Source organism: Sorex araneus, chromosome X (genome assembly GCF_027595985.1).
Source record: "Sorex araneus isolate mSorAra2 chromosome X, mSorAra2.pri, whole genome shotgun sequence".
In the NCBI taxonomy this organism is placed as follows: Eukaryota; Metazoa; Chordata; class Mammalia; order Eulipotyphla; family Soricidae; genus Sorex; species Sorex araneus.
In genome coordinates, this window is record NC_073313.1 from 25,152,018 (window position 1) to 25,164,406 (window position 12,389).

The 12,389-nt window shown below is 58.3% G+C and overlaps 1 protein-coding gene across 1 annotated transcript; it reads right to left on the bottom strand.

Moving 5' to 3' along the window:
* ARX (aristaless related homeobox) lies at positions 1–11,702 on the bottom strand. The gene is made up of 5 exons (XM_055122796.1): positions 11,253–11,702; positions 8,759–9,644; positions 6,283–6,328; positions 3,122–3,450; positions 1–1,207 (listed from the first exon to the last, which is right to left on the bottom strand). Exons 1-5 carry the CDS (start codon positions 11,446–11,448, stop codon positions 967–969), a joined length of 1,698 nt encoding a protein of 565 aa, XP_054978771.1. The 5' UTR covers positions 11,449–11,702; the 3' UTR covers positions 1–966.
* Positions 11,703–12,389: the final 687 nt, after the last annotated feature.

The window sequence follows — 12,389 nt, forward strand, 5'->3', positions numbered from 1 at the left end:
TTGTGTTAAACATATAATTTTTTTTTTATTTTGAGCGTGACACTTCTCCACTAGATAGCAAGGAAAAGTGATAACAATTACACATTACACAAAAGTACTGTACCATTGCCTTTATCATGAAGGTTTCAGAAGCCTCTACAGTTAATAAGTTAAATAAAGGGCTTGAGTACATAAATATTTGTCTAGGAACCCTACCGTATCTACAACACAGTAAGAATCTACAGGAGGACAAACTTTTACCATACCACGCTGAGTGCAATTGCGTTATAACATTTCAAATATACAAAGCTCTGTTCTTTTTTTTTTAATAACAATGGTATGTACAGAATCAATAATCACAGTTTGGTGACTTCAACAGTCCATATTCTAGCAGAGTATTTCCCTTTGGTTTGATATAAAAACCTTGGTTGGTGTATGATAAAGAAGAGAACAAGTACGAGACGCCCCTTTCCTTTAAGTGCACTGTCAGCTATCTTACAGGTCATGCGTGTGCTGCCCTGGCTCATGCCTCGGGCACACGCAGGAGAAATCAACTTAGACCGCCAAAATGCTATTTCAAAAGAAAAAAAGCCCAATGGGGTGTCAGGAGGAAGAGGGGAGGATGGGGCTTTTACATCGCTTCACTTCAATGCCAGGCGTCTTGGGGGAGAAAAGCTCTCCCGATATTTTCAGTAAAGTAAGAACGGGAGAGTGTGGACGTTCGAGTTGGAGCAAGGTTGGCAGTGACAGGGGCAGGGGCAAGGACAGGGGCGGGGGGCGGGTGGACGGCTCGCCGAGGAGGTGCCAAGTCCGTTGGCACCGACGGCTGCCTCTCGCCCGCGTCCAGGCTGCTGCGGGAGGCGGCTGCGCTCTCAGTGCCGTCTCGGGAGTGTGCTGGTCCTCGGTTTCCATTTGGTCTAGAGTGGTGCTGAGTGAGGTGACCTTTCGGGGCGCGCCTAGGGCGCGCGCGCGGGGGGCGGGCAGCCTTTAGCACACCTCCTTGCCCGTGCTGGTGCCCGGCAGGATGTTGAGCTGCGTGAGCTGCGCTGCGTGCTCCTTGGCCTTGAGCCTCAGCGCCGCTATGCTAGAGGCGCGTCTGTCTGCGGCCGCAGTGGCCGGGTCGGCCAGCGCGCCCGATGCCACCGCGCCCTCCACGGCCGGCGTGGGCTGTCTCAGGAGCGCGGCTGCGGTCGACGCGCTGGTCAGGGGGGCCATGGTGGAAAAGAGCCTGCAGGGAGAGCAAACAGCGCGGTCACGGCCGGGGCAGCGCTCCCCGCGGGCCTGCAGTGTGGGTCCGCGCGTCCCCACGCAGGGCGGAGGGAGGGGGGCATGAGCTGCGCGGCAGGCATGGGGGTGCAGCTCTTCCCCGGGAGGGGGAAGCGGAGGGAGGACCCAGCCGGGGAGCTGGGGTGAGCGGGAGGGAGCTGAGCTGGGGTGAGCGGGAGCTGGGGTGAGCGATGCGAGTAGCTCACGGTGCTGCTCCGGCGCCTTCGCTCTAGAGGGGGGCGTATTCCCGATCCGGGGCTCCCGCTGCAGCGACAATTCGACAATTCGCTTTGCCAGGAGCAAAGACAAAGTGGGGAAAGGCTGCCCCGGGCGACTGAGGTGCCAGGATCGCGATGGCCCCAGCCCGGGGCTGCAGCGTTCTCCCGGGGGGTTCGCTGGCTCCCCGGCACTCCCACTCCCATCAGCTGAGCCGGGCTGCGGGATGGGGCGGGAGGCACCCGCTGCCTGTTGGTTCCCACTCGGCCCAAGCGGCTGAGGGGCCCCCCCGCTGGCGCCCCGTGCCCCCCTTTCCCTGCTGCCTTTCCTGGTGTCTCCGCAGCCGGGCTTTTGCAGCCTCGCGTGTGACGCCCAGCGATGCCCCTGCTTGCAACTTCCCCAGCGCTGGCCCCTTTGCACCACTGCCTGCCTGCCCGGCCGGCGTACCCGAGCTCTGCCAGCTACCCCTACCCTGCCATGGCCAAGGCCCCCCATGCTGACTTTCCGGAAGCCATCCCAAGGGCTCAGACTTCATCCCAGCCGGGCCAATTCCGGTTCCCGCGATTAGGAAGGAGTCCATGCGACTAGCCCAGGACGGCCCCCCCCCATCCCTCCTATCCCCTCCTCCAATCCACCCTCCTGCACCTCCACCACACCCCTCCCCTGGTGGCCCGCTGTTGTAAGTCACTTGTCTGAAGGAAAAGGGAGAAGAACACGGGACTTTTAAATTTCTTTTTTTCCCCCAAAAAAAGTAAGAGCGTGGCCTGGAGGGGGCGTAGTGTGCCCTGGCTGCACTAGGTAAACTGAGTCAGTCCACATCAGCGCACTGGCTCTTTATTTTGTAGGTTTGTTATGGGAAACTAATTTTAGTCCCTGTCTTTGGTGAAAGATCTTTCTCTAAGCTGACTTTTGTTAAGTGGCTGCGCAGTTGGGTGAATCTATTATTTCTTTGTTCACCAAGAGATCATTGATGCTGCATTCAGTTTTATTTTCACTGCACTTTCCAACTTCATACATCCCTCTTTTGTTTCTTTGTCTGTGTGATTGTACAGACTTTTTTTCTGTCATCATTCGATGTTCATCTAAAGAAAGGGAGTTATAATGCATGCTGTACTGTTATTTCCTTGCATCATGCCGCTGTAGGGGCCGGGGGGTTGCACATATGGGGGTATGGTTGTCAGCAAGGTCACTTGAGTGACAGGAAGATGGAGTCTGGGGAAGAGGAATAAGTTCTGAATTAATTCTTTGTGCCCAGAGGACGCGCAGCTCCTGCCTCTCCCGAGGAACGGGGCTGCGGTCCCCTGGCTAGCAAACTTCAGGAGGGGTTTGCCAGGAAACTTCAGGTCCTCCCTGCTTCTGCCCTCCTGTTAGCCCCGGAGCACTGAGGGCTGCAGTGCTGTTGCCCTTCAGATGGTGCTTTTCTAGCTTTCCTTGAACACTACCACCATCCGCCCTCCCACTGTTCCCCCTGTCCCGAGAGCCACATTCCCTGAGGCCAAGTGTTGAGAGTATTTCCTTAGGCTGAGCTTCTGAGCTTAAGTCAAAAAGAAAAAGCAGTGGAGACCCCGCCAGCCTGCCGCTTCCTCCCTCATCCCAGCCTCCCAGGGTGTAGCAGACAGACAGATGGACAGACACAAGGCTCTCGGAGGCCACGGGTTACCTGCCAAACGCAGGGCTGATGAAGGCCGGGTGCCGGAACACAGCGGCTCCGAGGAAAGTGCTCAGGCCCAGCGGCGCCCCACTGGGCGGCAGGCTGGCCGAGCCGGGAGGCGGAGGTAGGCTCGGGAAGGCAGCGGCTGCGGCGGCGGCAGCGGCAGTCCAAGCCGAGTCGAGCGCCGGGTGGTGCGGGGGGAAGGGGCTGGCGTCCAGGTAGGGGCTGAGCGGGTGTGTGGCCGACAGTGGTCCCGGGAAGGGCAGCCCAGGAGGGTGGGTCTGAGCCCCTGCCTTCTCCCGCTTGCGCCACTTGGCCCGCCGGTTCTGGAACCACACCTGCAAGGCGCAAAGAACCAGGGTCTGCGCAGCTCCTGGCGCCCGCCCGCGCGCCCCCGCAACTCCCCACCCCCCTGGCCAGGGCACAGAACCTCTTTTTTCCAGTGGGGTCTGGCCCACCTCCACCGACCCCTTTGGTCTCCGGTCACAGCTAATCTGGGACCAAGGGGATGGTGAAAAGGAGCCCAAACTTAAAGCCAGCAGCTTGAAATACAGGAGGGCAAGCAAACTCCTTCCTATGAGTATTACCGAGTCGCTTAGTTCCTTTCTGAGTTCCAGGAAGGTGGCTTGGTGTGATTATCCATGGGGGGAGGGAGGGAGGAGGAACCACTATCTAAATGTTCTGCGCTGCCATTTGCTTCCTGCACATCTTCGGCAGCTCACTTAACCCTCTCTAAACCTCAGTTTCCTAATCTGTGAAATGGGGGCAATCATGTTTCCTGCTCCCCCCTCAAGCTCTTGTAAAGAAGGAATAGAATCAGGCAGGTGAAAGCTGGAGAGCGATTTACAGGCTGGAACCCACCCAGAGATGCATGCCAGTAAGTATTTTGCTGCCTTATTCGTTATTTTCACTTATTTCAGTTTGCCTCAAGAGCTGGCAAAATCCGCGCTCTGTTTTGAAAAGGGAATTGGGGAAGTAGCTCGTTTATTACAGAAATCCTTGTTGAACACCTACCAGCACTAGGCTGGGTTCTGGGGCTTGGGGAGAGCTGAAAGGGAGGGAAGAAATGCCCAGAGTAATTAGTGAACAAACATACATTTTTAGGGGATCAGTTCTCCTTCCATGAATCCGGGGTGGATGGCCTGCTATCCGCAGGGGTACTGTGCAGGGCTGGATGCTACCCAGGGAGTCAGTAACTGCTTGGCCCAAGCAGCAGGCAGTGCCTGGACACCTACATGCCAGGTGCAGGAAACCCCAAGACTTCGCCAGTCAGAGCTCACAGGTCCTTATTTCTGGGGGTGAGCTGGGGTAGTTAACTAGGTTTCTCAAATAAGATCACTCTAGGCTTGGGGGAGGTTTGCAGCACCAGGCACCTTCCTAATTGTTAATAGAAAGCAGCTAGCTTTAGTGGAGCCCTTTACCTGAAATGTGGCAGCTACCAGAGCCTAAAAATAACTCCCAGGAGCAAAAGATTATTTTTATGTGACCTGCTCATCACACCCACAGCTGAGCAGATATGCTCCTTCTCCCCTGAAGGTATTAATATTTTTAGGGCTGGGTTTATGCCTGCACACAAGACGAAGAAATTAAGAATGAACTCCAGGGCTATACAGAGTTATATTAAAATATAATGTAAATGATCCCAAAGGAATATGTTCCCCCCAAACGGGGAAGACATCCGTGTCTCTCAAAGACACACACTGGGGGCTGTCATTACGAGTAACTTCTAGACTGCCATCTGGGGCAAGAAAGCTCCAGACTCCACATGGGCTGAAGGCTTAGGATTCCTCTGAAAGGGAGCCCATCCCTAGCATTCCCCAGTCCGGCACCATCTATTTGGGAACTGCAGAAAACACGCCAGTGGGGACATTCAGAGCCTTGCACAAGTCTAGGTGACACCCAGGCTGGGTGGGCAGCTTTTGTGTATCCGAATCCGTCTAGACGAGAATACCCGCCACTCTTCCATTGCACTGAAAGGAAGAGGCTGGAGGGGGGTGCGTGCAGAGGCAGAACACCCCTAAAGAAAGGGGAAACCTTTTCCAGAAGCTCCTCTCTCCCGGCTCAACTGCAATTATCAAGATGTCCCCCTGCAATTCCTCATTATTGAATTAATACCTCTGAGGCCCCCCAAAGGTAAACGAAAGGACTCTGATAATTCATATTCACTTAATTACATCTTCTCCAGTGAATAGGGAGAGAGGAGAAGGGGAGGGGGCGCTCTCTTTCTTTTTAAAAGTTATTTAACTTTCCCACGACTCGTTCCCCCGAGCTGAAAATACGGAGTTGCTGTCACATCTCTGTTTGACAATGGAGAAATGTGTCAACAGAAAGGAGGGGACTGGCCTCATCATTAGCCCTCTAATGCAAGAAGCTGTTGTGTATTAAATGAGCCATATGGAATTTATTGTGCTTTATCAGCGCTTGATTTTGACTGTAAAGTGATTCACTCAGCTCCTAACCTAGGGACATCTGTTTTCTGTTGGCTGTCGGGGCAGCCCAGTGTTGATCGTCTCTTTGGTTATGAGGCCTGGGTTCGGAAATGCACTCTGGTATGGGGCTGCAAACACCTTTAATAGCATTGCACTCACTCCCTATTAGATCAATGTGGGCTCATTGCTATAAAAAATGGGAAATCAAATAGCATTAGCCAGCTCCTTGTGCGGGCGGAGGGGAAATCAAACAGCATTTTGCCTTCAAATGGCCCTGTTTGTTCTAGCACTAAGTGGGCTTTTATGAAGCCCGATTGGAGACTTAATCGCAGCCAAATACCTGCTTGGAGCTGAGCGGATTTGTCTAACAACCAAACCCATGCTCCATCCCATTATTTCAATCAGGAGAAGTGAGTCTGTGGATTGTTTCCTACAGGGGTTGGGGGGACCAAGGGGGGGCCAGGGGAGGCGGGATCCTGAACTGTAGTCTCAGGAACCCCAAAGCTTTTCTGATCCTGGACTCCTTCCTCAAGGCTCCCCAAACCCAGAACCCTCACCCTCCCACCTGCAAGGTCTTCATATTTGACTATTTGTGTATGAGTGTTGGTTAGTTAGTTTTCTTATTCTGCTTATCCTCAGTTTGTACAGGGGGGGTCTTGTCTGCCCGCCCTCCATCTACCCACCCCTCTTTCTTTCCCGCCCGGACCCCCCACCCTTCCCCCTCTCTGTGACGCAGCTCACCTGGACTCTGGCCTCAGTCAAGTCCAGCCTCATGGCCAGTTCCTCCCTAGAAAAAAGCAACGGGTATAGGTCACTGCAGGCTCCCACAGGCCCCTCTGAGCTGCCCTCTTTGGTTATGAGGGCAGCTCAGAGCTGCCCTCCTCCTTTAGGGGAGCCCTGCCTGTCTGCCCTCACCCCTAAACAGACATCACCCTCCCTTCACCCCTGGAATGTCTACTATTTGACTGCAAACCCAAAACCACAAAACATGAGCAGATATGAGAGAACCTAGCTTTGATGGTATCATATCCCTCATAGAGACCAGCGTGGCTTCTGAAGTCTGTATGTCTACAAAGCTGGGTACACAGACCTCTTAAGTTAGAGTCAGACCACAGAGAGAGAGAGAGAGAGAGAGAGAGAGAGAGAGAGAGAGAGAGAGAGAGAGAGAGATCATATTAGGACACACCATGTCCTAATATTAAAGGGGAGAAGTCAGTACTCAAAGAAAAAAAAACACCCCCCCCACCCACACCACCCAAAAAAGTGTGGCTCTGTGGATTTTCCTCTACCTTTCATTTTCTCTCTTCCCTTCTCCAGCTCATTCCTGCGTGCGCGCGCCCTCCCCTCCCTCACTCCCTCAGGTCATACTTCCCATTACCCTCTGGAGATATGCTAAGCTTGTTAAGAGTTCAGTGGGGTAATTTTTCGATTAAACAAAATTCTGCGCACCTCCTGACTCCAGTGCCCACTACAAACCCTGCCCATCTCAGGGGAAGTCAATTGAACTGAAACCCTACCCCTTCATTGCCGTTATTACTGCCACAATTAAGGCAAATAGGAAACCATTAAGATGCTGTAAAACGGCTTAAACCTGTTTACGGAGAAACTCTGAGTGAGCCCAATACAAGGAGAGTGCTGGCGGCCCGCATCTGGGACCCAGGTTTGCACTGCTGCGAGTGTGCCCCCCCCCCCCCCACAGACACCCCTTAGCCCACACCTGAAACTTCAGGACCCGAGGGAGAAAGCCAGACTCCCCATGCCTCCTACTCCAGGTAGAACCAGCAAAAGCAGCCCGCACTGGTGGGGCTTGGGGGCCAAGGGGCTTTCATTGCCCCTTGGGTCTGGAGGAGTTAAGAGTGGGCCACTGGAGGAGAGTGACTGCCCTCTTTCATACTCTGGTTCCCTGGATAAACTAAAAAAAAGTGGGAGGAAGGCACACCTGGAATGCCCACTGACACCCCATTTTTTCCCTTTTGGAAAGACACGTGAGGAACGCAGAGAGCCCGTGGGCCACACGCTGTCTTTGCCAATGGTCATTAGGGGCCCGGATGACCGACCCCCGGAAGGATTCGAAAGCCTTGTCTAGCTGAAGGAATGACGAAGGAGGGTGCCATACCATCCCTCACTCCCGCTTTTCGGTTTCCCAGTGGGAAAGAGTTTGCCAATTAGTCGCCAGACCAACTTGGCAGAGTTGCCCGAGGCAGAGATTTCTCCTCTGGTTCAAAGAAGCGGGCGGCTTCCCGCTTGCAGGGCGCACATTGAAAAGCTGCACACGTCTCCGGCGAGCTGCCTGAGCCCCGCCAGCCCCGCGCCGGGCAGACGCCCAGCGCTCGCTCCCTCCCCACTGGGGCCACTGGCGAGGGCTTGGCTGGGGCCTGAGAGCCGGACGCACTGGCTGCCCACCGGGTCACACCCCAGGCCCGCTGGCCCCGTGGGGAGAGGGGGAGGGAGGAAGCCGTCTCCGTGCCCCTGAGGAAAAACTCAGTAGCGGGGAGCTGAGTGTGCCCAGGTTGAACCCCCAGGCGGGACCCCCTCCCCGTGCGGTTTGTCTGCTGCCTGCGGGGCTGCCAGCCTTCGGGCGCCCACCCCTGTGGACCCGGGTCCCGCGCGGGGTGAGCATGTGGCGGCGGCGACAGGACAGAGAGGAGAGGACAAAGTTGCAGGCCGGTGCCCCCTCCCCCCCCCCCCCCCGCCCAGGTGGAGACTGGACACCAGACACTGCCCGGGGGTTATTTCCGGAGCCCTCAAACGGCGCAGCTTGGATCTTTGTTAAAAGGCCTTGTCCGCAGGCGCGCGAGCCGGGTAACTGATACCCACCAGGCTCCCGGCGCACCGGGCGTGGGTGGCAAGCACGCCACTGCCCCCAAAAATAACCGCCACCTCTGCTGGGGCTGCGGCGCCAGGAGCGCAGCACCCGGGCCCTGCCAGTCTGCGCGGCCGCGCGCGGGGGGTCCTGAAAAGCCCATCTTGGTTTTCACGTCCCCGAATCACTCCAACTTGCCCTGTGTGTGTGGGGGAACACTTTCCCTTGGGCGGCGGGAAGGAGCGAGAGAGGGCAAGTCAAGTCGGCGCCCCAGCCCAAACTTCCAGCCCTGCGCCTGGAGGGGGAGGGGAGGGAGGGTACGGCGGGATTGGGGAGTTGGGGACTGGCGGGGCCGGGGACGAGGGCCGGGCAGGGGGTGGGGGCTCGGCCGGGCCGCCGCGGGTTCGAGCCTACCTGGTGAAGACGTCGGGGTAGTGCGTCTTCTGGAAGGCCCGCTCCAGTTCCTCCAGCTGGTAGCTGGTGAACGTGGTGCGGTAGCGCCGCTGCTTGCGCTTGAGCAGCCCCTCCTCCGAGTCGCTGCCCGCCGACAGGCACACGCTGTCCTCGCCGTCCTTGCCCTCGGCGTCCTCGGGGTGCAGCAGCAGCTCCTCCTTGGGCGACAGCTCGCCGCCCTCGGGGGCCACCGCGGCCGCCGCGGCCGAGGCCACGGCGCCGGGGGCGGCCACGCCGCAGCGCCGGGGCTCCTTGAGCAGCGCGCGCGCGTCGTCCTCCAGCAGCTCCTCGTCGTCGTCCTCCAGCAGCTCCTCCTCGTCGTCGTCGTCCTCCTCGTCCTCCAGCAGCTCCTCCTCGTCGTCCTCGGCGCCCGGGCCGGCCCCCGCCGCCGGGGCGCCGCCAGGGCCGCCGGCCGGGCCGAGGCGCTCGTCGGGGTGCGCGGCGCCCCCCGGGCCGGCCAGCTCGTCCAGCGCGGGCGGCGGCGGCACGAAGGGCGCCCCGTTCTCCCGGTACGACTTGCTGCGGCTGATGCTCACCTGCGGCGCCTGGCTGATCTTCAGTGTGTCCCAGGCGGCGGCGGCCGCGGCGGCGGCCACCGCCACCCCCGCGCCGTCCGGCCGCTCCCCGGGCCGCGCGCTGGGCGGCGGCGGCGGCGGCGGCGGCGCTTCCCCCCGCGGCCCCGCCGTGGCCGTGGCCGTGGCCGCCGCCGCGGCCGCCGCCGCCGCCGCCGCCGCGGCCGCCGCGGCGCCCTGGAGGAGGCGGCCCCCGCCGGGCCCGTACAGGCGCCGGAGCTTGGGCGGCAGGTGCAGCTCAGCCTCGAACGGGGCGCCGCTGCCCTTGGGGGAGCCTGTGGGCAAGGGAGAGCGGTCAGCGCGGGGTCCCCGGGCGCCTAGGCCCCGGCCGCCCGCGCCCTCCCGGCCCCTTCCGGGCCCCTGTGCAGGAGCTCTCCTGGTCCTGCCACCGCTTTTGCTCTCCCCTTGCGCCTCTTTTCCTCCTTCCCTCTCGCACTCGTCCCTTTATTCCGCTCCTCGCGGGGCCTGTCTACTTGCCTTCATTCATTTACTCCTTTTTGTCTTTCTCTCCCATCCCTCCCTTTCGGTCCTCATCTTTCTCCTCGCCTTTCCTCTTTTGTGTGCTCCCTTCCTCTCTTTTTTTCCCTTTCCCTTGCTCGGTTTCTCACTTCCTGGGTTCCCTACCCATTTCGGACCAGGGGAGACTCTGAAGATATTGAACCACTTAAAACACACACACACACACACACACACACACACACACACACATCCCAAATCACAATCCCCTCGAAAACTTGGCGCACGACCTCTGCCAGTGGCTCCGTCGAGGAGACCCCTGTGGGCGGAAGCGGTCTGTCCCCCAGAGCGGCCGCCGCACCCCAATAGCCTCTAGTGGGAGGGGGGCGGACGCTCCTTGTGTAGAGAGGCAAAGAAAAATTTGTCCAGACAAAACTGGGTTCTGAAAGGCCTGAGGAAGGGCTAAGGCGGGGGAGGTCAAGAGCCGCTTCTTGCCTTTGAGGAAACGCCTGCACAGGTGCCACTTAAGGCGAAGAAAAGAAAAGGGACAAGTCCGTTGTAAATGGCCACTTGGCCACCGCGAACTCCCCTCTTGCAGTGGTACTGGGGCTAGCCCAATGGTGTTTGAATTTTAGAAGAAATCTACCCTTCTTTCCCCGTAATCGCTCTGCAGGCAGCACTAGGCGAAACTTACGGTCCGGGACAACAGGACAGTTGCTTTAAAAATTTTTTTGGGGGGGTGGCGAAAGCCTTTAGACATCTCAACTCAATTTCTAAAATAATGGTAGCAAGAAAAAATAGCACCCAGAAGCCGCACGTTTCATACATTTCCCATCCATCAGGGAGCATTGGGAAGTCCCAGGCAGATGCTTTTTTCAAAGCGTGGGTTTAAAAGGTCACAAGTAATCTAGAATCAGGAATAATAATAATTTTCAAAAGCAAAATAACGGTTATAAAGAAATCTTCCCAAGAGGAAACACCAAGACTCACCGGCCTGGGGACCGCCTCCCACACACACACACACTGACCAGCTTTGGGGGTTCTTGTCTTCACTAAGTTCCTGTTACAAGGGACCACCAGTACTTGATGTTTCTAACCTGTCGCCCCTCTTCAGAGCACACCCAGGGCCACCAAACGGGGCATTTAAATGACCCAAAGACCAGCCTGGAGAATCTAAGGAGCTCCAAGTGAAGCCTGGCCCAGGCTTTTTGGAGGCAGAGAGGGAGGGAGAAACAGCTCCCCTGATCTCACCCCCCTCCTCCGCCCCAGATGCTTAGCGCTCTTTGAGGCACCAGGCCTCTAAGTTGTTCCCTCTCTTTTCTCAGTGTCCAGTGTGACAGCCCTGGGTCCCGGGCCCCAAATACCAAAGACCCAAACCGTGACCCGGGGCCCTTTTGCAGGTGCCGAGGGGGAGGGCACAACCTTACCTTGAACGTTCTTTTCCTGGTCGTTGCGGCTAGCCAACGGGGCGGGCAAGCTCTGTGCAGCTCCCAGCAGCCGCATTTTGCACGGGCTCCTCCGCCCCAGGATGCTGTCGATGCAGTAAGAGGACAGCAAAGTTGGAGATTTACTTTTGCACTCGGGCCTCTCGGAGCAGCCCTCCTCCTGGTACTGATTGCTCATGGCTGGGCTTTTTCCCGGGGTGCAGAGAGCGGGGCCGAAGACTGCCTCTCCCGGAGGGTGGAGTGGGCTGGGTGTGTTGGGGGGGTGTGGTTGGATGGCGGGCTAGAGTGGCTAATATTGCGATCTCTGCACCGCTCTCCGTCTCTCGGTGGCTGGCCGCCGGCTCCCGCCCTGCCCGAGGCCTGAGCTCGCCCTCTCCGCGCTCAGGACAAGCAGTAACAAGTGTAGTGAGCGGCGGGCGCAAAGCTGGGGAGTCTGTCTCCTCCACGTGCTGAGAGGCGCCCTCTTATTGGCCCTCGCCAGAGGCCGGGCTGAGCCGGGCTGCGGGCCCGCTGCAAAACCTGGACTGGATTCTTTCGGGAAGGCGGAGGCGGGCTGGGCAGCGGGCACTCTTCAGAGCCAGTTTGCTTTTTCTTTTTTAGTTTGGAACTGCAACCCCCTCTGCCTTCCCATCCTCGTCCCTCCTTTGGCGACCCCTTTAACCCTTGAGGGGTGGCCCGAAGCTCTAGGTTCTTCAGATGGCACTGCATCTGGGTGGCACTGGTGGGGGGTGGCTATTCGCGCCCCTTTCACCAGCCGGAGGACCTTTCTCCCCGCAGGGAGGCCTGGAGGCCCGCTCGCGGGCCCGCTGGGCCCCGTTCAAAGGCGACCTCGCGGCCCGGGACCGCGCTGGGGCCTCCGGGGAGCGCCATGTTCGTCCTCTTTGGGGCCCGCAGGAGCCCGGGACGTGCCAAGGTGACGGTCTCAGCCTCCCGTGTGCCGTCTGAGCCTTGAGTTTTCCCCGCGATCCCCAAAGCCTCGGGCGGCTCATCTGCTCCCGAGAGAGCACGGCTGCTCCTGTCCCCTAGTTGCCGCCCCGGCCCCCCCACCTCGCCTGTCCTGTGCGCCCTCACACCTCGCACGGGACCCCTGCACGGCCAAGTGCTGCCAGAGGCCTTCCC

Excerpts from the sequence above, each read along its gene's own strand:
- ARX (XM_055122796.1), bottom strand. The coding sequence starts at position 11,448 with ATGAGCAATCAGTACCAGGAGGAGGGCTGCTCCGAGAGGCCCGAGTGC. Across the intron at positions 9,645-11,252 it reads CCAGGAAAAGAACGTTCAAG|GCTCCCCCAAGGGCAGCGGC; the intron begins GTAAGGTTGTGC and ends CCTTGCCCACAG. Across the intron at positions 1,208-3,121 it reads ATCAGCCCTGCGTTTGGCAG|GCTCTTTTCCACCATGGCCC; the intron begins GTAACCCGTGGC and ends CTCTCCCTGCAG.